Source organism: Lampris incognitus, chromosome 11 (genome assembly GCF_029633865.1).
Source record: "Lampris incognitus isolate fLamInc1 chromosome 11, fLamInc1.hap2, whole genome shotgun sequence".
NCBI classification, from domain to species: domain Eukaryota; kingdom Metazoa; phylum Chordata; class Actinopteri; order Lampriformes; family Lampridae; genus Lampris; species Lampris incognitus.
This window is the reverse complement of record NC_079221.1, coordinates 14,127,131-14,154,520: the sequence shown is the minus strand read 5'-3', so window position 1 is coordinate 14,154,520 and position 27,390 is coordinate 14,127,131. Positions and strand designations below refer to the sequence as shown.

Sequence of the window (27,390 nt, the reverse complement as noted above, 5' to 3'; positions counted from 1 at the left end):
TGACAGTGTGTGTGTGTGTGTGTGTGTGTGTGGGGTTGGGTGTGAATGGACAGTCTTCATGCGAGCGTAGTGGACCACAGGACAGGGGGCCTGAGCCGGGCAGGCGGCAGATGACCCATGGGGGGGAAATGGTGATGATGAGAGCAGACACAAGCCACATGAGGCCCCCTGACAAAGCAGGAGTCCCCTGCAGTATGTCCAGGAGCGTGCTAATGTGCATGTGTGCACGCACTCACGCACGCACACAAATACACACACACACTGTCGCGTGCACACAGTAGGACACAAACACCTTTACAGTAGGACACACAAATACCCACATGTGCACACGCATGTACACTCAAATACACATGTCCACACAAACGCATGCACACATAACCGCACATAAACATGCACATGAAAAAGAAAAGAGGGAGAAAGGAAAAGTGAAAGTAAGACATGAGCATAGTAAGACTTAAGACGGGGCTACACAATGAATGTATTAAAAAAAAACGTTCTTTTTTGGATCAGTGACCAAAAGACATGGATTAAAATAATTATTTCTTAACTTGGATCCACTGAACGGTGTAAATAACCCGCTTAGGCCTGACTGATTGTTCTGCACGGTTATTTTAAATATATTTAACTATAAGACAAAGATTTGAGTCAAGGCGTAGTACAATTTTTCTGTTTCTGATAATTGATGATTGATCGCCCTCTAGTGGTGACATGTTCCCTAGCAACTGTTCACTAAATTGAGGTCTAAGAGCAATGTGAATTGAGACTAAAATGCTTTTTTTTTGGAAAAAAAATATAATGTTAAAATATTCTCATTCAGCAGTGCCTAATAACACAACACTGAGGCCAGCACGGCAGCATTTTCCAACTTGGTCAATGCAGTGAATTTGATTAAATAAACCAGATCAAAAATGAAACTGCAAAAGCAAGTTTTCTACAGCTTTCATTTTTTGGCAGCAAAAAAACATCCCAAATTTGGTTGGGCACCTATTCTGGAACCACGCTGATCACTCCGCGCATGTTGTGGACACCAGCAGTCATTCCCAGTTTGCCTCACAAACACACCACCGGTCCCCCTCAACCACGAGGGTGCCTTTAAAACGATATGCCTTCTGGGGTGTGTTTTTTTTTTTTTTTTTTTTTTTTATGGACTGTAGTGGCTCCATTGACTATTGTACAATTTCTTCAAATCAGCAGCACCCCCCCCCAGCCCCCTCCCTCCCTGACTTAACAACCAGAAAAAGGTCACATATCTGAGAAGTGACTGCCATGCATGTTCCATGCTGGGTCGTCACTTTCAATTTCCTAAGCCCTTTCACGTCACACACTCGTCAACCTACTATAGCACAAGCACACTGCCACATGCACCATTATAACGAATTTGTAGTGTTAATTATATCTAATAGAATATATAGACGTGTTCGAGCTCAGACAGAGGTACAACTATCATTACACCTTTTTTTTATTTAATCAATGTCAGCAAACTACCCATATCCACAAAATATGTCATATTTAATGCAATTTGGGTCAGGTCTGATAATTTATTCATGGTCCTTAACATTCATAGGGAAATCCTTAAAAAGATTAACAGTATCTGATCCAATCCCACTGAGTGAGGATCACACTCCCAAAGAGAAAACCACTTTTGAAATCCTCCTTACTTGGATCATAAAAAGCACTGACGTGTTTTGACTTATTGCCTTTGACAGTATTTTGTAAGGTTGTAGAGTATGTCACTGAAGTGAATTTGGGGTAATGGCCGGTATAGAGAACGTCAACACTACTCCATTTCATCCTGTGCTCATACAGTAGTCTTCTTGGAGAGGGCCTGAGGACACCCAGCGAGCGTGCAAAAAAGAAGGAAAAAAAAAGACCTGACTGTCTTTTTCTTCTTCTGCATATTGCTCAGATGGTAAGAGATGTTTAACTCTGTGCAGCAAATTAATGGAGCGTGAAATGTTGGCCTGAACTGCAGCAGGCTCCTAACCTGCAGCTGACATCGTCTACATGGAACTCGTATTGTGACCTTAGCGTGCTGTATCATAACCGCATTTGACTGGTGACAATTAAGTGACCTTTTGCCTGTCCAGCAGCCATCCATTTCAATTACACCAAAGCAGAATGTTGTGGTTGGAAATGGAGCTGAAATCATCTACTGATGATGTTGGGCTTCTACTCTACTGTAGTGCCAGTTTGCTGTGGGGCAATGTGAACAGGGGGGGGTCCCCTGTGCAAACATCCACCCCCCCGAAAACCCATTAATAAACCTTTGTAAGGCCATCTTGTATATCAGTTAAGCATGATGTACATTCCCATTCAATTAAGAATAAATTCAGCGATATAATCATGGTATTTTCTACACATTGTTGTTCTGGATAAAGTGTTATTGTCCTAGTTCAGTTGCTGCAGGTGTTTGTGTTAATTTTCCCAAACTGTATTTGGCAGTGACGTACAACTGCCACAAGATTGCATTTACTATATTCTGTAACGATCTTGGAAAAGTAGACACGTTGGCTAACGGGTCGGGCCCTTTAGTCGAGCGGTCAGCGATGTCTCCCGCGGTGTGGGAGATACGGGTTCGCATCCCAGCTGCGGCAGTTCCTGTGGTTGCCCCCCGAATTCGCTACAATACAATGTAGCTATATTTGAAGCGTGTGGGAAACGTGCAACTCACTGAATTTTCCGCAACGCGTTCCTGCAGATATTTCACAATAAAAACCTTGTTAGGAAATGAGAAGATTCTGTCTGCTGAAACGTTAAAAGGCTTTTAATGAATACAGGAAATATTGAGTTTGCATTAACAGCACAACGCCGCAATTTACGGTAATATTGCCATAAACTCTCTCATTCTCTAGTTATTTTTCAGTGACAATAACTACGTTTTATTTAACGAGATAGATTAGCACACGAAAATAACTGCAATCATGTTAATTTAGGCTACATAATTGTATCTGTCTAGATATTATGCACAATAGGCACATAGTCTAGCTATCTTAGCTAACTAAGTGATTGCCCTGTTTACTTCGTCTGCTTTTCTTTTCCTTGGAAAATATCGGATTCAACCAATTTTCTTAAAAATTGTGCCGTTAACTTGTTAAATTAACGCTGGATTTTGTAATACCTGGGTGGAGGGGGAGGAGTCGGGCTTTGCGGGTAGAGCAACAAAAGTGTTGCGCAGCAACAATCCCGTAGTATCGGTCTTTGACAGTTATGTATGTTTGTTGATTGTGACGTGTCCCAGCCGCCATTTTCCTGGTATTACCAGTGGTGTAGAAATAGCTAACACGGAGACAGGTAGCAGCAAATAAAATCATTTTTAAAGTAGCCATGGAGAAGCATAAAAAAACAGAGCGGATACCATACCGAGACAAACTTGGTAAGGATGCCAGGGACCATTATGTGGAGAAATTGTCGTCAATTAACGACATTGATCCATACGACCTGCCCGCAAAACGGTGGAGTGCTGACCCCGCATTGCTGCCTCCAACCTCGTACCTTGATATCACCAACTATCTTGTTTACGGTATAAGTGCTTATCCCTGTGAACAGTTCCGAAATTACAAATTCCTTGAGGCCCACGGACATTTCACCAATGGTTGGGTGCAGGGATTGCTTATATTTCGACCGGATCAAAGCAACAGTCCTGACAGCAAAGGTAAGCTAACGCTAGCTCTAAATCAAGGAAACTTGTGCTTAGCATAGTAGCCTTAACTTCCATTTTCTTCTCATTAAAGGTAAGATATTACAAACGTATTATACATTTAGAGTGTTATCAAAGGCGAAACTTTTGGGGGGGAGGGTCATTATCTTACTTTTTGAGAACACTTTTGGGCTTATTCGGGGTTGCCGAGGACCACATTCACTAGCTAGCTAACGTTACCAGCTAGCTAACTTACCTTTAAAATAAGGTCCGCTACTATTAGCTTGCATCAACTTCGACTGATGGCTAGCATGATTGAGGTAATGTTAGCTAGCTAGCTAGCACAACCACTGACTAAGTTCGGATTTTCAGACTGTAAAACATGGGGGGGAGAAGGGGGACGCACAGGAAATTATGCCCATGGCCATAATAATGATGATATAGTCATGTTATACTATCTTCAGGGCCTGATTATATTTTGTTTGTTTTGTTTATTTTGAACATGGACAAATGTCAAACAGGAGGTAAAAATTAGCTAATACTGTTGACCTCTGTCTACCTGTCTTGTCCACAGGTCTTGCACTCGCAATGCTTGAGTGACACACCACTCAAGCCATGGGCCATCATCAACTCATCCGGGGCTATAACATCAGGTCACTGCACAAGTATGACTGGCATAGCCGAGACATGCACACATGTGGCAGCTATGCTGTTCAAGTTGGAGGCGGTAGTCAGATGCAGGGAGACCAAAACAGTGACTGGCCAACCTGCATACTGGATGATACCGAGCAACAGCACAAAGGTGGGAGCAGAGGCAGGACACAGAATTGACTTCACCTCTGCCAAAGCGAAAAGAAAGTCTCTGAATAGACTCCTGGATGGTGAGGTAGAGAGCACGCCTGCTCTAAGGACTTCATCAAACACCTGCAAGTTCGGCATTACTACACAGGGGCAGTGGGCATCATATCTTGCACAACTGCAGAAAGTATCCCCGAAAGCTGCAATTCTGTCAAATTTGCCCGGTTATTGTGATGCATTTGCAGACCTTGTGCAGCCATTCTCGGCACCAGATTCGCTGCGCTGTCTCCGTGACAAGAAAATGGATGGCAGTGAACTCTCTGTCTTGAGCCGTAGAACCTTGGCAAGTAAGGTAGACGTTTCACCTGAGCAGGCACACTTCATTGAAAGACAGACCAGAAAGCAGCACCAATCCTCATCTTGGCATCACTTCCACACTGGAAGGCTAACTGCATCAAATATGCATTCAGTCTTCGTGTCTGACTTGGACAAGCCTGCACTGTCTACAAAGCAGTTTGTTATCCCAACAGTGGTCCTCTGAACAAATGTGCTGCTACTGCATGGGGAAGACAAAATGAGGAGAATGCAAGAACACAGTACAGAGTGCAGGCTGAGAAACATCACTGTGATGTAGAGATGACCGATTGTGGCTTCATCATAAATCCAAAGTTTCCTCAGGTTGGGGCATCGCCAGACGGGATGGTGCAGTGCACCTGTAAGTACCCATACAAGCACAGTGAGAGCACTGTCAAGGAGGCATGCAGTGATGGACACTTCTGTTTGGAAGTAGTGGATGGAGAGCTACAGCTTAAGAAAGGTAGTCCATACTACAAGCAGATCCAGACACAAATGTTTGTGGCTGATCTAGAGTACTGTGACTTTGTTTTGTGGACTTCGAAAGACTGTGCTGCATTGTGTGTTGCGCCTGACCCACAGCTCTGAAGTGGAGTGCTCTTTTGAAAAAGGCACAGCACTTCTTTGAGCATGTGTGTCTCCCTGAACTTGTAGGCTGTTACTTCACTCAGGGTGCAAGACAGATACCACTTCAAGGGATTCCTATTCCTGCAGGGAATCAGAAAAGAACATACCAAACACCCGACACAAAGGTTTAGGGTTAGTTGTGTGTCTTCTTTTATCTGAATTGCTGTATTATTTTTGCGTTATTTAGATATGGACTAGCCTTCTGTTGCAAATTGACTGACCAAAGAAGACATGCTCTTTCTTTTACTTATGTTTCTCTTACACACACATCTGCCGATACATATGGGACAAAAGATGCTTAGATGTTTAGAAAAACTTGTTTACATTGCTTATGTTACAGAAGCATGTACTGTACTTATTTGTTTGTGTTGTGCAGATGAACTTCAGATAATTGTAAATACATAATTAAATGAACTTCAATACATGCACTTTGGATAACATTTGGTTTCCTTACGTCACTTGGCTGTGAAAATGTTGATAACAAGGAAAGAGTCAAGAACACATTCATAAAAAGTCAACTTATTCAACTTTGTTGGTGACAATGGTGCAAGTATTCAGACCCCATACTTGAATATGTACATGTTTGATTGATATTACAGCTGCATTCATTTGAATGGTGCACTTAAAGGCTGAGCTTAACATCAGCACACATCACATTTTTAAACTATAGCTGGACATTGGTTTGTCAGCGCACATCAGATAGTGACAATCTTATCTAAAAATGTGACTGCTTCACCTTCACATGGAAGTATCATGTTGATGGGTGTGGTTCCTGTTAAGATTTTATACTTCCGACCAACATTTCCGATGACCCTTTCAACGTGGATTCTCAGATGTGTGTGTGTGTGTGTGTGTGTGTGTGTGTGTGTGTGTGTGTGTGTGTGTGTCGTGTGTCTTCTTTTAATCACAATTTTAGCGATAAAAAAGAAAGCGAATGAAAGGAAAATGCTCTGAGTAGAGTACAGCTTTTACCACAGAAATACCAGAAACATGGCGGCTGACTCAGAGCGCGCTTGTGTGTGGCGTCATCTGTCAAAGACCAGGAAGTGGAACAGCTGATTGTGAATGGGGTTTTTTTTGTGGTTTTTTTTTTTTTTTTGCTGTAGCAGCAAAGATTTTACTAATGGCAGCACACCACGCTAAAATGGAAACACTGATGTTTTTCCTTAACATGAAGGACTGCATGAAATTTAACGTATTTCAGTGTTCAATATCTTATTGGACATCAGTTGCTTCGGTGGAAACAGCAGAGTTTGATTAGTTCTGCAGGGATGGTCTTTACCACTAGATGTAGACATTTTCATCGTTTTAATGGCGTTGCTCAGCTTTAACACATTTAAATGAACAATTTGAATGCGCTTGCACTTATTACCTTAACACTTAGGTATTCTTTGTTTTTTCTGTATTCTTATAGTGAGGATGTGTTCTCTTGTTTTCATTTGAGCATTAGACTAAGTCATTTAATCAAATGGTTTCTGACTTCTCTTATTAGGCCCAAAACAGATTCAAAGGGATTATGATATGAGATATCACCAAAAAACATATTTGGAAAATCAAGTGTTAAAAAAGGGTTAAGTGTTAATTTTCTTTTACAAAGAAGGCTTGCTAAAACGATTACAAGTACTTTAAGCGGTAACTAAGGACAATATGAAGGACATGAAAGAGAAAGAACAAAAGAGAGAGAGAACACAGTAACCAAGACTGACAAAGCCTGGAAGGTTAATGGGTCAACCAGGTTTCCTTTGTCAGAGAAATGCTCTTTTTAAAAAAGGGAAGCTGGTGTTTCCGTTTTGACGTTTTTTGTTCGCGTTTGAAAATGGTGGTACACACTTCAAACCCCCCCCCCCCAAAAAACAACCTCAGAATATTGTGATTCTATTCAGTAAAGACCTGATACAGCTCAAATAACTATTCATGAAGGGTCTTTTTAGATCCAACTGAATCTGTCACTACCACTTTCTCATAGTTGTCAGCTACGTTATCCGAATAAAAAGTGATGGACCAAGAAAGGGGTGGCGCAGTGGTTAGCACGGTCGCCTCACAGCAACAAAGTCCTGGGTTCAAGCCCCGGGGTAGTCCGACCTTGAGGGTCATCCCGGGTCATCATCTGTGTGGAGTTTGCATGTTCTCCCCATGTCTCCATGGGTTTCCTCCGGGTGCTCCGGTTTCCTCCCACAGTCCAAAGACATGTAGGTCAGGTGAATCGGCCATACTAAATTGTGTGTGTGTCTGTGTGTGTGCGAGAGAGCCCTGTGGTGGCCTGGCGGCCTGTCCAGGGTGTCTCCCCACCTGCCACCCAATGACTGCTGGGATAGGCTCCAGCATCCCCGCGACCCTGAGAGCAGGATAAGCGGTTTGGATAATGAATGGATGGATGGACCAAGAAAGTAAATCCAAGTGAGTGTATCTAAAACCAAATACACCCCGCGAGTTCATTCATAATGTACAACCTGGCAAGCAAAATGTTTCACTCTGAATCAAAGACCTATTTCTACTTTATATTGAAACCTACATGTTGAGACCAGCTCGGGAGGAAACCCAGTAATCCATAACACAAAGTGTTTTTCTATCAAGCATCACAAGTTTGTTGCTCCAGTCTGATTTATGTTCATGTATTTTTTTTGTAAAAATGGATGGAAATGATGGTTTTTGCTCGTTTTATGTCCCTGAGGTCCAAACTGAAATTCTTAAGTTCAAGCAGGAAGACAGATGTTCATTCTAATTATCCATACTCACCTGGGGTCATATTCATCAAGTATCTTACCTGCGCACGAACAATAGTACTCCTAAACAACACTAAAACTTCATTTTTAAAACAGATTCCAGAAACTGTTCAAAAGTCTACCGAGGAACCGGATAGCTAACAAAAGAGGGCGGGGTTGACCCGGTTGCCATGGATGACATTGTGTTTCATGAACGCGCTCACTTCCTATGGCCACACTGATTGGCTGAGAGGGGGCCGGTCTGTGTTGGGGAATTCTTCGGAATGTCAATTCAAGTCAGTTTTATTTGTGTAGCCCAATATAGGAAATTACAAACTTGCTTCAGGGGGGCTTTGCAGCAATACAACATCTTGTCCTTAGACCTTAGCATCAGATGAGGAAAAACTCAGAAGTTCAGATCAGACGGGACCCTGAAACACTCCAGGAGGAACTCAGAAGTGGACCGTACAGTCAGAACCACTGCAAGGGCTGCGCAAAGTGTGCAACTGCACAGGGCCTCGTGCCTGGCCTGCAGTCTTGCAGGTTTTTGTTTTAAATATATAATTATTTTATGACTGTTTTTGACCCAATATTCTTCTAAAATAAAAACCCTCTGTGTCTATTCCATATGTATAGTCAAGGTCACGTGAAAAAAATCTCAGGTTTTTTTTTCATTTTCGATATTGCGTCATTTGGTAGTGCATGCTCCATCTCGCTGCTCACTGTGAGGAAGAAGCATAGATGCATTTAGAGGGGGAAATTTTGAGTATATACAGTAGATTATATACAGAGGACTAAGTCAACCCAGCCACTGGAGATGCACAAGCCAATGCAACGTAAGAGTGGTGAGGTATGCTGTAGGAGTGACGGAGGGGTTCGAGGTGGAGGCGGGATTACATCAAGGATCAGTTCTGAGCCCTTTCTTGTTTACAATGGTGATAGACATGTTGACGGACGAGATCAGACAGGCGTTTCCGTGGACTATGATGTTCATGGATGACATTGTGATCTGTAATGACAGTAGGGAGCAGGCTGAGGAGAGCCTGGAGAGGTGGAGTTATATACTGGAGAGAAGAGGAATGAAAGTCAATAGGAGTAAGATGGATAACATATATGTGAGTGAGAGGGAGGACAGCAGAATGCTAAGGATGCAAGTACTAGAGGCCCAACGGGAAGAACACAAACACCTGAGGGGAGCTTTAAAAACCTACGGCTACCCCAGTTGGACCTTTGTGAAAACTGCAACACATTCCAAAAAGACCAACCGGGTGAGCGATGAGGCGAAAAGGAACAGAAGGAATAGCACAGTCATCTCGTATGTTTCTGGAGTCTCCGAGAAACTCAGGAGAATTTTTAACAAACACTGCATCCCGGTATACTTCAAACCCAGCAACACACTCCGACAAAGACTGGTTCATCTCAAAGACCGTGTACCACACACCCAGAAAAACAATCTGGTGTATGCCGTACAATGCAATGAGGATTGCACTGACCTATACATAGGAGAAACCAAACAACCAGTACACAAACGGATGGCCCAACACAGAAGGCCAAACTCCTCAGGACAAGACTCAGCAGTCTATCTACACCTAAAGGAGAAGACACACTCCTTCCAGGACAGCAACGTACACATTTTGGACAGGGAAGATAGATGGTTTGAAAGAGGGGTGAAGGAAGCCATCTATGCGAAACTGGAAAAACCATCCCTCAACAGAGGAGGAGGTCTGCAACACCACCTATCTCCCACTTACAATGCCGTCCTTTCATCTCTACCCAGGAGACTGAAGAAGCCTAGCCTCCAAGAACAACAGTCGGTCACGAACGGCTCCAACGACTCTCATGACCACTGAATGGAGCACTAACGAAGTCAAAACTAAAACCCCCAACGACCGTCGTTGCTTAACATCGGAACACAAAGAGCCATGGACATCATTAGCTCTGATAACGACTCCAAAGCGGATATATATCTGAGTTTCATCACCAGCCAGTCAGACTAGCTTGGTCTAGTCAGAAAGGCACGAACTGATGAAGCCTCTTGGATGAGAGGCGATACGTCTTCATGGATATATACCAAGTCCAGTTGCACTCGATTCAATTCCTTTGGATAACTCTGCTCTGAATAGTACACATAGCAATTGAAACACTACTAACTCTAATTGGTCACGCCCATATTTGCATATGAAACGGATCGTTAGTTTCCGTCGTTATGGCACTGTGTTGTTTATAAGGGTGGGGATACCTGTAGTCAGGGTTTCTGTCAATAAACGTTGTGTCCAGATGAACTGATTCAACTTTCTTTGAGACACACACACAGTTATTAGAGCCACATCTTATGCCAATGCCATCTTGGCAAAATATGCTGTCCTGTGGAAATCCATTACTGGGTGATAAGTCTGACAAGTTTTTCCTCCCGGAGGAAACTATATACCTTTTAAAAAAACAACAACACATGCACGCATGCTCATGCAATGCTGATTGATAGCCTATTGTCAACATGCTACACTTTCGAATAGCTTTCATCTTACATGTTTTGATAAAAAAAAAATCAAGCCACATCCTGATGCATGCATTTCCAATTAAAACATTTTCAGGTGATCCATCTTAAGGTAGAAGACATTCACGTTCAACAGGAAAGCCAGCAACCGCTGCAATCAGTTTCTCCTCCATGTCGGCTGGGAACTTAAATGCTGATATGGGAATTAAAGTTTAAGAAAAAGTTTCACAGCGAAAGAATATAAGGGGAACACATCTGCCCTCTGGCTGGCCATCGCTTGACCCTGTCACTGCTCATTTGCACAAAGTTGAACATTGCTCAACTTTTTCTTTTCTTTTCTTTTTTTTTGTCGCCAAGTCACAGAGATTTTGTCGCTGGGCGACCCAGTGATCATGGAAATGAATGACTTCCGGGTGCTTTGTCTCTTTTGTCGCTGCCAGTGTGAGTGCAGCTTAGGCCAGGGCTCATGCCTGTGTTCATATTCTGAACACATTCTGAAACATTCTGACAGAATGGCCAGAGGCTGACACTCTGTCCATTTGGGGCACTGCCCTGTCTCCAGCCAACCCTTCACCACGTGCAAGGGCCACGTCTGTCTCCTGCCGCTGTGTGGTCAACGGGAACAACATCTCCTCGTTGCTGTCAGTCTGGATGGCTGCCACCGTCCGCATCATCTGGCCCTGCTCATCTTGCCGCTGGCAGCAGCGGCACTCTAATGCTGAACCGGGGCTCTGAGCCTGCTGAACGGCAGTTGCTCAGCGACTGACTCGCCGGCCTCTGAGCCCTCTCCTCCTCAGGCCAGACCAGAGCGCCTCGGTCTTCGTGCCGAGGGAGATGGTTGCCTCCCACACATAAACAAGGGCTCCCCAGTGGGTCGGATATTGGCATGCCGGAAGTAGTGTGTCAGCTGCTGGTCTACAGCCTCGACTCACTGTGACCTCTTTCCTCTCATGCCAGTCTTCTCCCCTGTCACCGTCATCAGCTGAGTTGGTTGGTGACCACGCCACTGAGAGGGGGCCAGTGGTGCCCAGGGGGACACAAGGTCGCACCAGGAAAATGGTAGACTCCGTGTCTAACAGGGCCCGGCAGGATCGGCCATCGAGTTGGCAATCCAAATACATTCCTTTGGTGTGACTCAGGCTGCCAACCAGCATGCATAGACCTTGAAGGGGGGGGGGCTGGAGACTGGAGTGGCAGTCCTCTCACTAGGTCACTCCACCATCGTTTCCCTGCCAGCCAGATGACTCTGGCTTTTGGTGCCAGTGCTGGGCAGTTGTGGTTTATGCGTCCAGGCTCGTCAAAACGGTAACAGCATTCAGTCGGCCGGAGTGGATGTCACCTGGATTTTGGGGGCCATCTCCGAGACTGTTGTGGTGGAAGCTGAACTCGGTAGACCTCTTCTACCTCTTTCTCATTGTCGGCCAACCTGACTTGCAGTTAGATAGCGGGGGCCTTCTGCTGGGTAAGCCACGTGGAGAGTATCACCTCGGCCTGTTCAGCTTCACAGAGGGCCTTGCCTAGGGGCTGGGGAATGGCGAGGCGAATCTGCTGGCACAACCACCCCGGCATGAGCCACCGCAGGAAAGTGTGCAGGGCTAGCTCCTCTTTAACGGCTGCATCGAACTGCGGGTAACCATGCTGGGCATGTAGCCGAATGTCTGCGGCGAAGGCACCCAGACTCTCTCCCTCGTGGTGGTGGTAGCGGCTGGCTAGCTGCTCCATGCTCTGGTCAGTGAAGGGCCGTCACCCAAATCACCTGTCCAGCGCCATAGTCGGGGTTGTAGGTCCTGCTGCTGTGCTGGGGCTAGATCGAGGAGCACCTGCAAGGCCTTTTCCTCTAATGCCAGAGCCAGGTGGATGACAATCTCCTCGTTACACCACCCATTATGCCATGCCGCCAATTGGACTTGCGAGAGGTATGACTCTGGCAGCATCATCCTATTGTATTTGGACAGCTTGGCTGGTGTTATAGGCGCTGTATCTCTGCTGCTCACTAAGGAGCAATTGACGGTGGCAGGCAGTGTGCGTTCTCCGGCGCTGGGCATCCAGGAGGTAGTTGGCGGCGGCAAGCAGCGTGCGTTCCCTGGTGCTGGTCTTCCTGGCATCCAGGGGGTGATGGATGGTGGCGGAAAGCTGCTCTCCGGTGCTGGTCCTCTTTTTTTCATACAAATGTAAAAAAAAAAACCAAAAACATATCTTTATTTTAAACAATGAGCTAGGGCTGGCGCTGGTCCTCCAGGAAGTGATCGACGGTGACGGGAAGTGTTCACACTCAGGCGCTGGTCCTCCGGGCCTCTAGGGGACAGTGGAGCCATGGTGCACTGGAGCCATCAGGTTGGGCTGCAAAACATCCCTTTCTGGCAGGCCGTCATTTGCCACGTCAGATTTTCCAAGCACCAAAGCATCTGCTCGATGTCCCACTCCAGTCTCTGGATCTCCCTCTCCATTCTTTCGCTCAATCCCACTTCAACTGACGGTAAAGGAGAGGCAAGGATTCAGTTTTAATGGCAGCTCCTGTGTCCCATACACTGCACGACCCCAGGAGTGTTCTTTTATTCTGGCACTCCCCTCTGAACTGTTTGGCTCGCCATATAGAAGGGATTCCAACATGGTCCATGAAGTAGACTAATGCAATAGCCGGAAATAGAAATCTAGTTGCTGTAGTCAAATCATTTTTAAAGAAAATGTTCTGCTAGGCAGTCTTCTTCACTTACAAATGATTTTTTTTAATCAAACAACGTTAAGACGTCAATAGGTGTTCATCAGGAAGACGACTTATCAAAATAAGATGCTTGCCTGATGAAGACCTTTTGAGGTCATTTGATTTTTTTTCATTGCAAATGAAGAAGCAGGTGTGCAGGAGCTCTTTCGTTTTGTTGTGATCGAGCCATGGTCTTCTCCTACACACCTGTCTGCCTACTCAGGTATGCAAGAAGCGCTACCGTTTGTCCACCAGCATCAGATTATAGCATTATTTTATGGACCATTTAATTGTTTGTTTCCATCTATCTTGCATTGTTTTTCAGAGACTATTTTTCTCGTTCATGCTGCCGTTTCTTAATCCTTCATCTCTATGTGGCTTCCTGGTTAAAAAAAAGACGAACGGTGAAATAAATAAGTTCTCAGAAATGTTTTATCGTTCTGGCAGGTTTTTCATCTTTTCTGGTGGTTGGTGGTTGAGATATGTATGTCTCCGTCTTCATGGTGTCAGTGATGACTCCAAACATCACAGGTCGGTGACATTTCCCCCCCCCCCCCCGGTAACAGAAACGCTTCCCTCCCAATCTGCTTTCAGTCCCACCTCAGGCCTGCCTGCTCTCACCTCAAATGCACGCTACCTAGTGAAACCACAGAGGACGACAGGCAATATAAAACCACAGCCTGTGTCACCTGATCGTCCCATTCTTCATCTCTAAAGCGTGACTCTGATCATTCCTGCAGCCCGTCTTTCCACTCCACCCGCTATACACACACACACACACACACACACACACACACACACACACACACACACACACACACACTCACACACTCACTGCCTGGTATGTGAAGGTGCAAATGCATTTTCTAGTCATATACTCTAGCTTCTTTATTTCTTTATATTTGTGTGTGTGTGTGTGTGTGTACGTTTTTGTATATAAAACTTTGTTAAAAGAAACACTCAACAGTAGGGAAAGTGCTCAACAAATAAGGAGCAAAATAATCCAGTGAGTCAAGTAAATTCTTTATGAGACAGTACAAGCCTGTTTCATGCTATAAGCAATCATCAGCTGTCAATGAAGCTACTCAGGAAAGAACATACCAATTGGGATAAGCGGCTTGGATAATGGATAGATGGATATATCCATCCATCCATTATCCAAACCGCTTATCCTGCTCTCAGGGTTGCGGGGATGCTGGAGCCTATCCCAGCAGTCATACAACACACACACATACACACACACACACACACACACACACACACACACACATATATATATATATATATATATATATATATATATATATTATTGGCGGCACAGTGGCGCAATGGTTAGCGCTGTCGCCTCACAGCAAAAAGGTCCTAGGTTCGAACCCCGGGGTTTTACAACCTTGCGGGGGTCATTCCAGGTCCTTCCTGTGTGGAGTTTGCGTGTTCTCCCCGTGTCTGCAGTGGGTTTTCTCCGGGTGCTCCAGTTTCCCTTGCTATCAGAAAGACATGCATGTTAGGGTCAATACTCCCGTCTGAGGTATGGCAAGATGAACTGGAGTTGGTCCCCGGGCGCTGCACGGTGGCTGCCCACTGCTCCTATCTACACAGCTACACAGCTAGGATGGGTTAAATGCAGAGGAATTTCCCAACGGGGATCAGTAAAGTAGTAAAATAAAAATAAATATTTTTTTATCTATGTATTAATTTATATTTTTATTCTGTTTGTTTACATGTTCGAAATAAATCTCAAGCATTCATTCTCATTGAAAAGTGGGGCAGCACGGTGGCGCAGTGGTTAGCGCAGTCGCTTCACAGCAAGAAGGGTCCTGGGTTCGAGCCCCAGGGTAGTCCAACCTTGGGGGTCGTCCCGGGTCATCCTCTGTGTGGAGTTTGCATGTTCTCCCCGTGTCTGCGTGAGCTTCCTCTGGGGGCTCCGGTTTCCTCCCACAGTCCAAAGACATGTAGGTCAGGTGAATCGGCCGTACTAAATTGTCCCTAGGTGTGTGTGTGTATGTGTGTGTGTGGGCCCTGTGATAGGGTGTCTCCCCGCCTGTCGCCCAATGACTGCTGGGATAGGCTCCAGCATCCCTGTGACCCTGAGAGCAGGATAAGCGGTTTGGGTAATTGAAGGATGGATGGATGGATACTCTTTATAAATGAGCCCAGTGACATAAATACTACATGCCCACATTGGTGCGTTTGTGTGTGCATGTGTGCATTTATGTGATAGATACAGATGGACAGACGGACAGATGGATAGATAGCTAGATAGACAGATGGATGGGGGTGGGGGAGTCAGGAGACTTTTTGTAAAGCTATTGACAGTTAGCTGCAGGTAGAAGCTAAACTGGCAGCATGTGTGCTAATCACCAACAGCGTGACACTAGCATGGCCTACATACATAAGAGAAGTGGACAAATGGTTCTGGTTGCATGTTTATCTGTAATAATATCACATATGAGCAGCACCATAGATTAGGGGTTAGCGCCTTTGTCCCACATCAAGAGAGTCCCTGAGTTTGATTCCAGTCCATTTGTGTGGACTTTGCATGTTCTGCTGACATGAGCTTGCTCTCACAGTTCAAACACATAACTTTTCAGTGAACTGGAATCTATAAATGATTCAGACAACTTCATTTATCCCAGAAGGGCAATTCAGTTTTACAATCTACCCAGACTATACACAGACTCACAGACAAGTGGCAATCGTCAGTACGTCAGAGACAATAGACAGATCAGTACATGGGCAAGAGATGCACACTGTCCCCCTCGTCTGGCCCTGCATGCAGACTCACACGAGGATCAGGCGAAGGATAAAAATTCACATAAGTTAAAAGAATAGAATGAAATAAAGAAATAAATGAAGCATCCTAAGATGCATTGCACGTTACATTCCACCGCTACGTTCAGTGAACGTACCGGCCCACAGGCCATGTGAAAACAAACAAGGTATAAACCAACTATTGTGGTTAAAACGATATAAAGCATTTATTTGAAATGACTACTCAGCATTTAACAGCCTGATAGCAGAAGGAATGAGGGACTTAGAATGGCGATTCGTTTTCCTACGGGGCGCTTTATAGCGCCGGCCTGAGGGCATTACAGTGAATTCACTAGACAGGGCGTGGTCAGATTGGCTAATAATAACAATCAATTAATTATTAAATGATCTATAGGAGTGAACAATGAGCGTGATGTCCTGTGATGGACTGGTGATCCGTCCAGGATGTCTCCCTGTTTTCCACCCAGTGCATGCCGGGATAAGATGATATGTCAGAATGTTGTTTTTTGATTACAGCTCTGCTTTTAATACAACTGTACCATCCAAACTGGTGTTGAAACTCGGAGGTCTTGGTCTGGATAACTCTATATGTAATTGGCTATTTGATTTCCTGACAGGCAGGCCCCAGACTGTGAGAACAGGTAAAACATACACATCTACATTAGTTTTTAGGACAGTGCACCTCAGCGCTGCTGTTTCAGTCCCCTTTTGAATCCCCTATTGAATTGTTTACACATGACTGTGTTGCCAAATATGACAACAGCATCACTAAATTCTTAGATTACGCCACAGTGACTGGACTAATAAGCAACAGTGATGAGAGGAACTTAAGGAGGGAAGTGGAAGATTTGACCATATGGTGCCATGATGACAACCTCTCTCTAAATGTCAGTAAGACAAAAATCATTGTTGACATTAGAAAGATCAGGGGAAATCACATCCCTATTTCCATCAGTGAGTCATCTGTTGACATTGTGGAAGTTTTAGATTTCTCGGTTTACACATTGGAGACACCCGGACATGGTCTCTCAGCAACAATTGCATCCTGAAGAAGGCACAGCAGAGACTGTATTTTCTGAGGCGTCTCAGGAGTTTTGGTATGAGTATCAAAGCGCCTATGAACTTTTATGGCAGTACCATGGAGAGTGACTTGACAGGCTGTATCACAGTGTGGTTTGGCAACCTGACTGCTCAGGACTGCAGACTGCTTCAATTGATTGTAAAGATAGCAGCAAAAATCACTGGCATGGAACTACCAGACCTTCATGATATATTTACACTACTTGCTGAAAAAGGCAAGGCAAAGTAACTTTCTTTGTATAGCACATTTCAGCAACAAGACAAATATAAAAATATAAAAGCAACATAAGGCAATAAAAAAGAACAAATAAAATATAGAAAAAGAGTTATAGTTACAGTGCAGTGTAAGATGATAATCAAAAGCTTCAAATTTGATTTAATAAAAGGCAGCAGCAAAGAGGAAGGTTTTCAGCCCTGATTTAAAAGAACTAGGAGTTTGTTTGTTTTCACATATGAAAAAAAAAAGATACAATATATAATTGGAAACAGAATGTGAAGGAGAATTGCCTAAAAACCCTCAAGGGGCTTGAAAAGTTACATTCTCCAGGCAGTATACTACAAGAAACAGTTACAGCAATGTGGTATGCACAATTTGTATGTATCAATAATTCCAGATATAGCAAAAGACAGAGACAGAGTTAAGCACAGCACCTGACAACAATGCATCCCATAAACACCCATGTTACAGCAGTATAACGAATCTGTCAGTCACAAGACACACACACACACACACACATCAAGAACACTCATTCGTGATACAAGCAAGTATACACAAACTGTTCTGGACTCTGTTAGTCATTATTTAAGTTGAGACCTTTATTCTGTCGACGGACTTTTATTTTGAAGTACCTCCTTCGCGAGCGGCAAATAGTAATCAGGAAGTGTTATACTGTCTTTTTTTTTTTTTGTTATACTGTCTTAACAGTGCATCATGTGTGCCGCAAAAGGTTATCCGCCATCCTTGAGTCTTACATTTTGATACACGCTTGTAAGTGTTTCAGTTTATGTGGCCTATATTTACTACAGCATTTCAAAAGTCTATACCATTCATTTTTCGTTTTATCTGTAGTATGTTATGCCGTGTTGGTTTGTGCTAGCTTGCTATGTGTTAGCATGTTCTCTTTTGCTAGTCGTATGCTACGTTATACCTATCTGTATATAGACCCTTTTACTGTTTGTAAACAGTGATGATGTAGGTGTGGATGCACGCGCATTTAGGCAACGGAAGTATGGCAGATTTAGCTAGTTTGTCAAACTATGCAAGGGGATTAACGACAAAAGATTGCGAAAGTTCCAGATCCATGTGGTATTACCGAGTGGGTGGAAGACGTTACTAAGTGGCCTAATATCCAGTGGCCAGATATATATATACATATTTGGTGGAGAAACCGAGCGTATACACAAGAGAGAAGTTGCAGGCATACAAGTCACTGGGTGCTTACAACTATGTTGTCTGTGGTCACGTACAAAATGTAAAATACCATGACATAGACTCTTGAGTTTTGTGTCCTGAAACCCGAAGTCTTGCCAAGTCTTGTTTTGTGCACAACACAAAGATTCAGTTTACTGTCACAGAGGAGGGAATAAACCAGAGAAATATTCACATTTAAGAGGCTAAAAGCAGAGAATTTGCACAAGTTTTCTTATAAATGACTCGGGTCAAGGTGTTGTCAAAATGTATATTTATAACAGCTCTCAATTAATAGTTGCAGTTCTAAATTATTTGGAGAGGAAAACAAAAACAATGTTACATGTTCTGACAAGTCACAGTGCAGTGCTGTTTGTGAAACAGCAACATATGAATGATAGAATTCACTCGTTTTTTAGATTTTTTGGAAACAACACTTTTGCAGAGGTTTGTGAGAGCATGACACACTATCACATCATCGAGAATGTTACCGTGACACTGGAATTACTGTTTGCAAAATCTTAAAGTTCTTCCATCATCCAATTACTCGTTCCACATTTATCCTTACACGAGACAGTTGTCTCGATGAGTCCACCTCCTATGCAGAGTTGCTTTTTTCCTTTTGTGAAATGAGGTATACAAAGGGTGGTTCCATAAACTGCAAGTTCATCTTGGATTAGAAATCCCCCATCTGCCAGAATCTCATCGTTATGTTCCTTTGTTATCTGCTTGTCAGAAACCCGCCCACCCCAACCAGGGGACAGAAATTAAATTGCTCCAGCTGGAGTGATGCCAATCAAATATTTAATGGTGTTGGTGTGTTTATAATTTGACCATGTCTGGGCCCTGGCAGTCAGATTACTGGGTCTAGCAATGAAAACCTCTGTGCAATCTATTATGCACCGGCATCTTTTAAAGTTTCGCTTGAAGATTTTAGGCATGTTCTTTAGTATAGCTCCCTTACTTGGCCATTTAATGAGTGGCGTGAGGACTATGGCCATAGCAGGTATCCAGCTCCGACAAATATTTGATAAGGTGGTTTTTGATACCTTAAATCTATAGGCTAAATCCGTATTAGTTAGGCCCAGCCTTAATGTCATTAGCACAACCAATAGATGATCCCGTAGAGAGAGGTTTTGGCTAATTCTTTCTACACTGTCTGTTATTTTTGCACACAGCCAGTCAAAGATAATGGAGGTAAGTCCTGTGAAAAAAATCAGTTGTCCCATGTTGAACTTAATAATGGCATAGGAAAACGTAGAGTTTTGCAGCTCCTCTTTAAGCTTCTCATATTCAGCCCATAGTTTTTCACACTCCTGCTGCATGTTGACATAGTCATTCTGAAGCTGAGTGTACCTCAGGTTCAGGTCATCATATTCTGTCCTTGGAACTGGGATGTCCTCTTCAGCTTTAACAGAAAAGCAAACAGTTAGGATATACCGGCACAAACTCACAACAAATTGGTTGATTGCGCAACAAAAATATATCCTTACCAGGACAGTGATCCATGCTGCTGACTTGTCCTGGAGTTTCAGAAGGAGCAGGCTGATTTGGTGGAGTGTAAACCCTTTCATCTTGTCTCCTTTTCCTATGGTACCTTAACACTAAAAAGCTAAATTATGAACAGAAATACTGATCAGAGGCCACATTACAGGAAATTCCTAACTTGCAGATCCTATCTTAACTGTTTGGTTACGATTAGATATTAGTTTATGATTTGCTTAATACCAACTGGAGAAAAATCCTATCTCAGACATCCCTATCTTCACTTTAAACTTAAGACGGTAAATATTTGTAATTCAGCCCCATTTTCTCAAAGCCAGCAGCTGCAAGCTCCAAAGTGCACTGAATAGCATGAAATGAAAGAGGGGAAAAGTCATTCCAAAACGATTAGGAAGTGTTAGGCCTAATTATTCTTACCTATCCGCCTTTGCCTCGGGGTTCTGACTTTGTTTTGTGTATTTAAACACAGAGGGCACAAAATCAGGATTCTGTGAGTCCAGTGACGCCTCACCTGTAAATAGCCAGACACACCATAGCCAAATAATACCAGCTAACGCTGCTTATCAGTTACTTTAGATATTGGTCTACATCTAAACCAGGCATTCCAGTGAAACCAAAGAGCAGATAGATAACTTACCTGATATAAAATGAGCACTGCAAACGCGAGCATTTTTGATCGTGTCCTCAGTCCAGTTTTCATCAATACATTTGATGGCTTGCAACCACAGGCGCCTCCGGTTGCCCTGAAATGGTCATGATCCCGTCGGAATTTGGTAAAACTTCAGTCCGCTGTTGGTAGAGTAGCGTTTCGTACAGCCAAACACACAACAACCGGACATTTTGATGCTGGTTATACTTCTGAATAAACTTTGTAATCTCCTCTTCCTCGTCTGAATCCATGAATGAATTGGGAGACTGGGGTAGCGTTTCACTTCCGTTACCTAAATGCGTGCGCATACTTTTGATGACATAGGCTGTAAAAGGGTCTATTGGCTAGTCTGCAGCTCTTATTTCGTGCTCTGAGGCACTCTTATTTGTACTTTTGATATGTCTTATGTGTTCATATTGTGTACTTACTTTGTAGTACCTTCAGTTTTGTAACTGCGGTGTTATATTGTGTTTGTATATTTCAGTTTCACCTTTTGGTAAGTAAACGTCATAAACTTCCCTCCGACCCCTGAAATGATTGATTGCCGAAGAGTTTAGCTGACTGGATAGTTGGGTTATTGCTCAGATCCTCTGAGACCAGTACACAAACACTGTCATCAACGGACTAAGAACATACATGTGATATGGCTTAGAGTTTTCATAAGACAAGAAAGATAAAAGATAAAATAAACACAATAATATATATGCACACATACACACACACTATATGTGTACTAAAGTATTGGGATACACCACTCAATCATTGAATTCAGGTGTTTCATTCAGACCCATTGCCACAGGTGTATAAAATCAAGCAGCTAGCCATGCAGTCTGCATTTACAAACATTTGTGAAAGAATGGGTCGTTCTGAAGAGCTCAGTGAATTCAAGTGTGGTACTGTCATAGGATGCCACCTTTGCAATAAGTTCGTGAAATTTCTCTCCTGCTAGATATTCCACAGTAAACTGTAAGTGGTATTATTGAAAAGTGGAAGCGTTTAGGTACAACAGCAACTCAGCCACAAAGTGGCAGACTGTGAAATTGAAAGAAAGGAGACGAGACCACTTCTCCTTTTGACCACACAGCCATGGGGTCGTTTATTTCCACCAACAAAAAACTAAGTCAGCAGTTTATTCTGCTAAACCTCAGCCTCGTGTCTACCCACAATACCCTTTGCTAACCCCACCCACTGTCTTAAAGGGACCGTCTCTGGCCCGCATGGTGAATATGTAACCTGCAAGTGGGTCACTACACACGCCCCCCCCCTCAGAATTCACCATGACAAAAAGAAAAAAAATCAACGTGGGGGATGAATAACGTGGCCAAAACGGCTCCTCTTGATGGGTGTAGGGGCAGGGGGGCGTCCACGCCGAGAGGGCTGGGCCAGTTGAGCCGGCTTGAGGCGGTCCACTGAAACCCACTCCTGCTTACCACCGACATCCACAACAAAGTTCTTGGCCCCCGCTGCCAGGACACGGAAGGAGCCATTGTAGGGGGGCCGCAGGGACATACGGTGGGCGTCATGCCAGATGAAGACATACCCAGCCGACTGCAGGTCCTTGGGGATGTAAGGCTGAGGGAGGCCGTGCCGCGAAGTTGGGACTGGAGTAAAAACGCCATCAGCGTCCTGGAATACAGCCCGTTGGCGTTGCCGGCAAGGACACATGCTGGATGTCAGTGGTGAACTCCGAGATGTAAGACAGCTGGCGCCGCTGGCGCCCAGACCACGGCTTGGTGGCTTTGGCCATGGCGAATGTCAGCGGCTTGTGGTCCACAAACACAGAGAACAGGCGGCCTTCCAGCAGGAACCGGAAGTGGCGGATGGTGAGAAACAGGCCAAGAAGCTCCCAGTTGAAGGTACTGTATTTCCTCTCACTGATGCACAGCTGGCGGCTGAAAAAAGCAAGCAGCTGCCAGGCTCCGCCCACCCATTGTTCATATACTGCCCCCACGGCGTAATCTCAGACATCCATGGTGAGTGCTACTGGGGCAGTTGGTGATGGGTGCGCCAACAAGGTGGCGTCAGCCAGCGCAGCCTTAGCGTCCTCAAATGCCCAGTTTCTCTCTTCGGACCAGTCCACTGGGTCCTTGGGGTCCTTACCCTTCATGTGCCCCCTCATACAGGGGGCACATGAGATGAGCCGCCCAGGGAATGAACCAGTTGTAAAATTCACCATGCCCAGGAACTCCTGCAGGGACTTTACCGTGTTCGGGTGTGGGAACCTGGCGATGGCGTCCACCTTGTCGGGGAGGGGGGTTGCTCCATCCTTTGTAACCCGGTGCCCGAGGAAATCAATGGTTGGCAGGCCCAACTGGCACTTTGCCAGGTTGACAATGAGCCCATGCTGGCTGAGCCATTCGAACAGCTGCCAGAGGTGGACCAGGTGCTCCTCTGCGGACGTACTGGCCACGAGAATGTCGTCCAGGTAAACAAACAGGAACGGCATATCTCACAGCACAGAGTCCATGAGCTGCTGAAAGGTCTGTGCAGCCCCCTTGAGCCCAAACGGCATCCTCAGGAACTCGGAACAGGCTGAACGGCGTGATTACTGCCATCTTCGGCACATCCTGTGGGTGGACTGGCACCTGGTGGTATCCGTGCATGAGGTCCACCTTGGAGAAGATGACCGCCCCCCCCCAAGTGCACGGAGAAGTCCTGGATGTGCGGGGCGGGGTAGCGGTCTGGCGTCATGGCGTTGTTGAGGCGGTGGTAATCACCACATCGGCGCCAGCCACTGTTACCTTTCATGACCATATGCAGGGGGGAGGCCCATGGACTGTCGGAGTGGCGCACGATGCCGAGGCATGCCATGTTGGCAAACTCCTTCTTGGCGATGGCAAGCTTAGCTGGGTCAAGGCGCCATGCACGGGCATAGACTGGGGGGCCTGTGGTAGTGATGTAGGGTTCCACTCCATGCTTGGCGACTGCTGATGAGAAGATGGGCATTGTGAGGTCCGGAAACTCAGCGAGCAGACGCTGAAATTCATCCCCGGTGGCAATCGTGTTGGACAAGCCAATGGGACCCGCCTCCCCAAGCGTACATGGGTAGGAGCAGAAGGAGACGGCGTCAATCAAGCAGCGGGCACGTAGGAAATCCGCACCCAAGAGGGCAATGGACACCTTCGCCATTACAAAGTCCCAGCCGACCCACCGACCTCCAAAGACCACCTCCACATACCTCGTGCCATAGGTGCGTACAGGGGTGCCGTTAGCAGCATCCATAGGGGGGCCGGATCCGCTGGCCATCGCGTCCACTGGTGTCGCAGGCAGGATGCTCCGCTGTGCGCCCGAATCAACTAGCAACCGCCGACCGGAGATGGTGTCCTGAATAAACAGCAGCCTGCCTTCCTGGCCGATGCTCAGGGCTACTACTGAGCGCCAGCCCTGGCTTTTCCCACCCTGCTGAAAGTGCATGGTGCATGGCATAGCTTGGCTTTGGTTCCAAACCTAGCATGATAGAAGCACAGTCCCCCTGAGTCCTGCTGCTGACAAGAAACAGCTGCCGCGACGATGCCTGCACTCTCAACCAGTGGTGGTGAAAGAGCGTGGGCAGGCAGCAGAGTGGCTGCACACTGCTGTCGGCTGGCGAGAAAAATCCTGTAAGCCTCTGCGGCCAACTCCTGAAAGTTGCTGGTGGCCGGCCAAGGCAGCACGGAGGTGCGAGGGGAGCTGACGGAGGAACAGCTGGCCGCAAAGGAAGGCGGGGTCACACAAACCCAGCATACTCAGCATCTTGTCCATTAGCTCCGATGGCTTGCCGTCTCCCAAGCCTTTCAGTGAAAACAACCAGTCCGCCCACTCCACCTCTGCTAGGTCAAAAACCTGCAGCAAGTGTCTTTTAATCATACCGTACTTATCCACGGGCGGCGGGGCTTGCAGCAGGCCCAATATCCGTGACGCCGTAGATGTTCCAAGTGCCGCCATGACGTAGTAGCACTTGGTCTCATCCACGGTGATGTTCCTAATAGCGAACTGGGCTTCGGTGTGAGTGAACCATGCTAACGCAGCCGTTTCCCAGAAGTCGGGCAGTTGGAGTGAGACGGCGTTAGCCACTGCCGCTGCACTGGTAGCTTCATTCTCAATGGCATCACGCCGGGTTCACCAATGTGGAGGATGAAAGAAAGGAGACGAGACCACTTCTCCTTTTGACCACACAGCCGTGGGGTCATTTATTTCCTCCAACAAAACACTAAGTCAGCAGTTGATTCTGCTAAACCTCAGCTTCGTGTCTACCCACAATACCCTTTGCTAACCCCCGCCCACTGTCTTAAAGGCACCATCTCTGGCCCGCATGGTGAATATGTAACCTGCAAGTAGGTCACTACAAGACCACATAAAGTCACACAACGGGGTCAACGAGTGCTGAGGCACGTAGTGTGTGAAAGTTGCCAACGCTCTGTTGACTCAATAACTGCAGAGTTCCAAACTTCCTTTGGCATTAACATCAGCACAAAAACTGTGCGCCAGGAGCTTCATGGAATGGGTTTCCATGGCCGAGCAGCTGCATGCAAGCCTTACATCACCAAGCACATTACCAAGCACAATGCAAAGTGTCGGATGGAGTGGTGTAAAGCACACTGCCACTGAACTCTGGAGCAGTAGAAACGTGTTCTGTGGAGTGATGAATCCCACTTCTCTGTCTGGCAGTCTGATGGACGAGTCTGGGTTTGGCGAATGCCAGGAGAATGTTACCTGCCTGACTGCATTGTGCCAACTGTAATGTTTGGTGGAGGAGGGATAATGGTATGAGGTTGTTTTTCAGGGGTTGGGCTAGGCCCCTTAGTTCCAGTGAAGGGAAATCTTAATGCTTCAGCATACCAAGCCATTTTGGACAATTCTATGCTTCCAACTTTGTGGAAACAGTTTGGGGAGGGCCCTTTTCTGTTCCAGCATGACTGTGCCCCAGTGCACAAAGCAAGGTCCACTAAGACATGGTTGGGTGAGTTTGGTGTGGAAGAACTTGACTGGTCCGCACAGAGCCCTGATCTCAACCCCATCGAACACCTTTGGGACAAACTAGAACGGAGTTTGCGAGCCAGGTCTTCTCGTCCAACATCAGTGCCTGACCTCACAAATGCTCTTCTGGATGAATGGGCAAAAATTCCCACAGACACACTCCAAAATCTTGTGGAAAGCTTTCCCAGAAGAGTGGAGGCTGTTATAGCTGCAAAGGGGGGACCAACTCCATATTGATTAATGCCTATGGATTTAGAATGGGATCTCATAAAAGTTCCTGTAGGTGTAACGGCCAGGTGTCCCAATACTTTTGTACATACTATAGTGTGTGTGTGTGTGTGTGTGTGTGTGTGTGTGTGTGTGTGTATATATATATATATATATATATATATATATATATATGGAGGTGGCGAGTATTGGGCCAGATGTCCTACTTACCAAAAGGAATGCGAAGCGGTGGCCTCTCGGTTCTTGGTGGTGATCCCGTGGGTCCATCAGTACCTTAGCATATGGCCGCTCCTACGCAAATGTGTCTGCAGCAGCATCTTCTCGTGGTATCTCCTGTTTTCACAAAAACTGTTGCAGGGGTGACCGGGTTCCCGGCGGTACAACCGGGTGGGTTGATTGGTTGGCAGCCAATCTAGAAGAAGGACAACTCTGATTTCAAACCCGGGTAGATGAAGCTCGTTAGCCTGTCGGGCAGTTCATCTAGGAGAAGGCAAACTCTGATTTAAAACCTCTGCTGCCTTGTGGGTATACTCGTCTATGGGAAAGGCTTTGGGAAGAAACCCTGAGGAAAAATCTGCATCCGTCTCCATTGCCAATCGTCTCGCTAGTCTTGCCACTGGTAGTAGGTGGTCTCGGACCAGAGAGTGTGGTTGATGATGCGCAACTCTTCCTCACTTTAAACATTGCGCAAGTCATCAGTCATCCATCACAGGATGACTAGATGGACCTCGTCGCTGCGACGGACAAATAACAAACAACATATATATATTTGTATATATATTGTAACGTGCACAGATAAGTAGACACGTTAGCCCTTGGCTAACGCGTCGGACCCTTTAGTCGACTGGTTAACATTGTCGCCCGTGGTGCGGGAGATACGGGTTCGCATCCCGACTGTGGCGACGGTACCCGGGCTGCCCCCCCTGAATTCGCTACATTGGTGTCAGAAGTGGGATGGTGAGACCGTGAGGTCATCGGAAGCGCGTGCCGTGACCGTTGTGTGCGCAGGAAGACTCCAGCAGAGAGAGCCGCCCCAATGGTCAATATTAAGACCAGTAGACCACTGGAGCTGGTCTGCATGGACTCTGCATGTTTAACCAGATCGGAGTAACACCAAGGACATACTGGTAATAACAGACCATTTTACCAGATACGCCCTTGCCACACTAACACCGAATCAGAAAGCAAGCACTGTAGCTAAGTTTTTATGGGACAATTTGAATGTGCATTATAGGTTTCCTGAGAAGCTTCATAGTGATCAGGGCCCAGAATTTGAGTTGTGCACTATAAAAGAGCTATGTGAAATGGCAGGGATACAAAAGACAAGAACGACTCCATATCATCCAAAAAGAAACCCTGTTGAACGCTTCAACAGAACACTATTGCAGATGTTAGGCACTCTGGATAACAAGGATAAATCCCATTGGCGAGATTTTGTTAAACCCCTGGTTCATGCATATAACTGTACAAAGCATGAGGTC

At 45.6% G+C, this 27,390-nt stretch overlaps 1 protein-coding gene across 1 annotated transcript in view; it reads left to right on the top strand.

Moving 5' to 3' along the window:
- The first annotated feature begins 12,469 nt into the window (after window positions 1-12,469).
- si:ch211-184m13.4 (uncharacterized protein LOC798560 homolog) overlaps window positions 12,470-27,390 on the top strand; it is a 28,831-nt gene continuing 13,910 nt past the window's right edge. Inside the window, exon 1 of the mRNA XM_056289896.1 lies at window positions 12,470-12,755. Coding sequence (XP_056145871.1) covers window positions 12,470-12,755 — 286 coding nt within the window. The remainder of the gene's footprint in view (window positions 12,756-27,390) is intronic.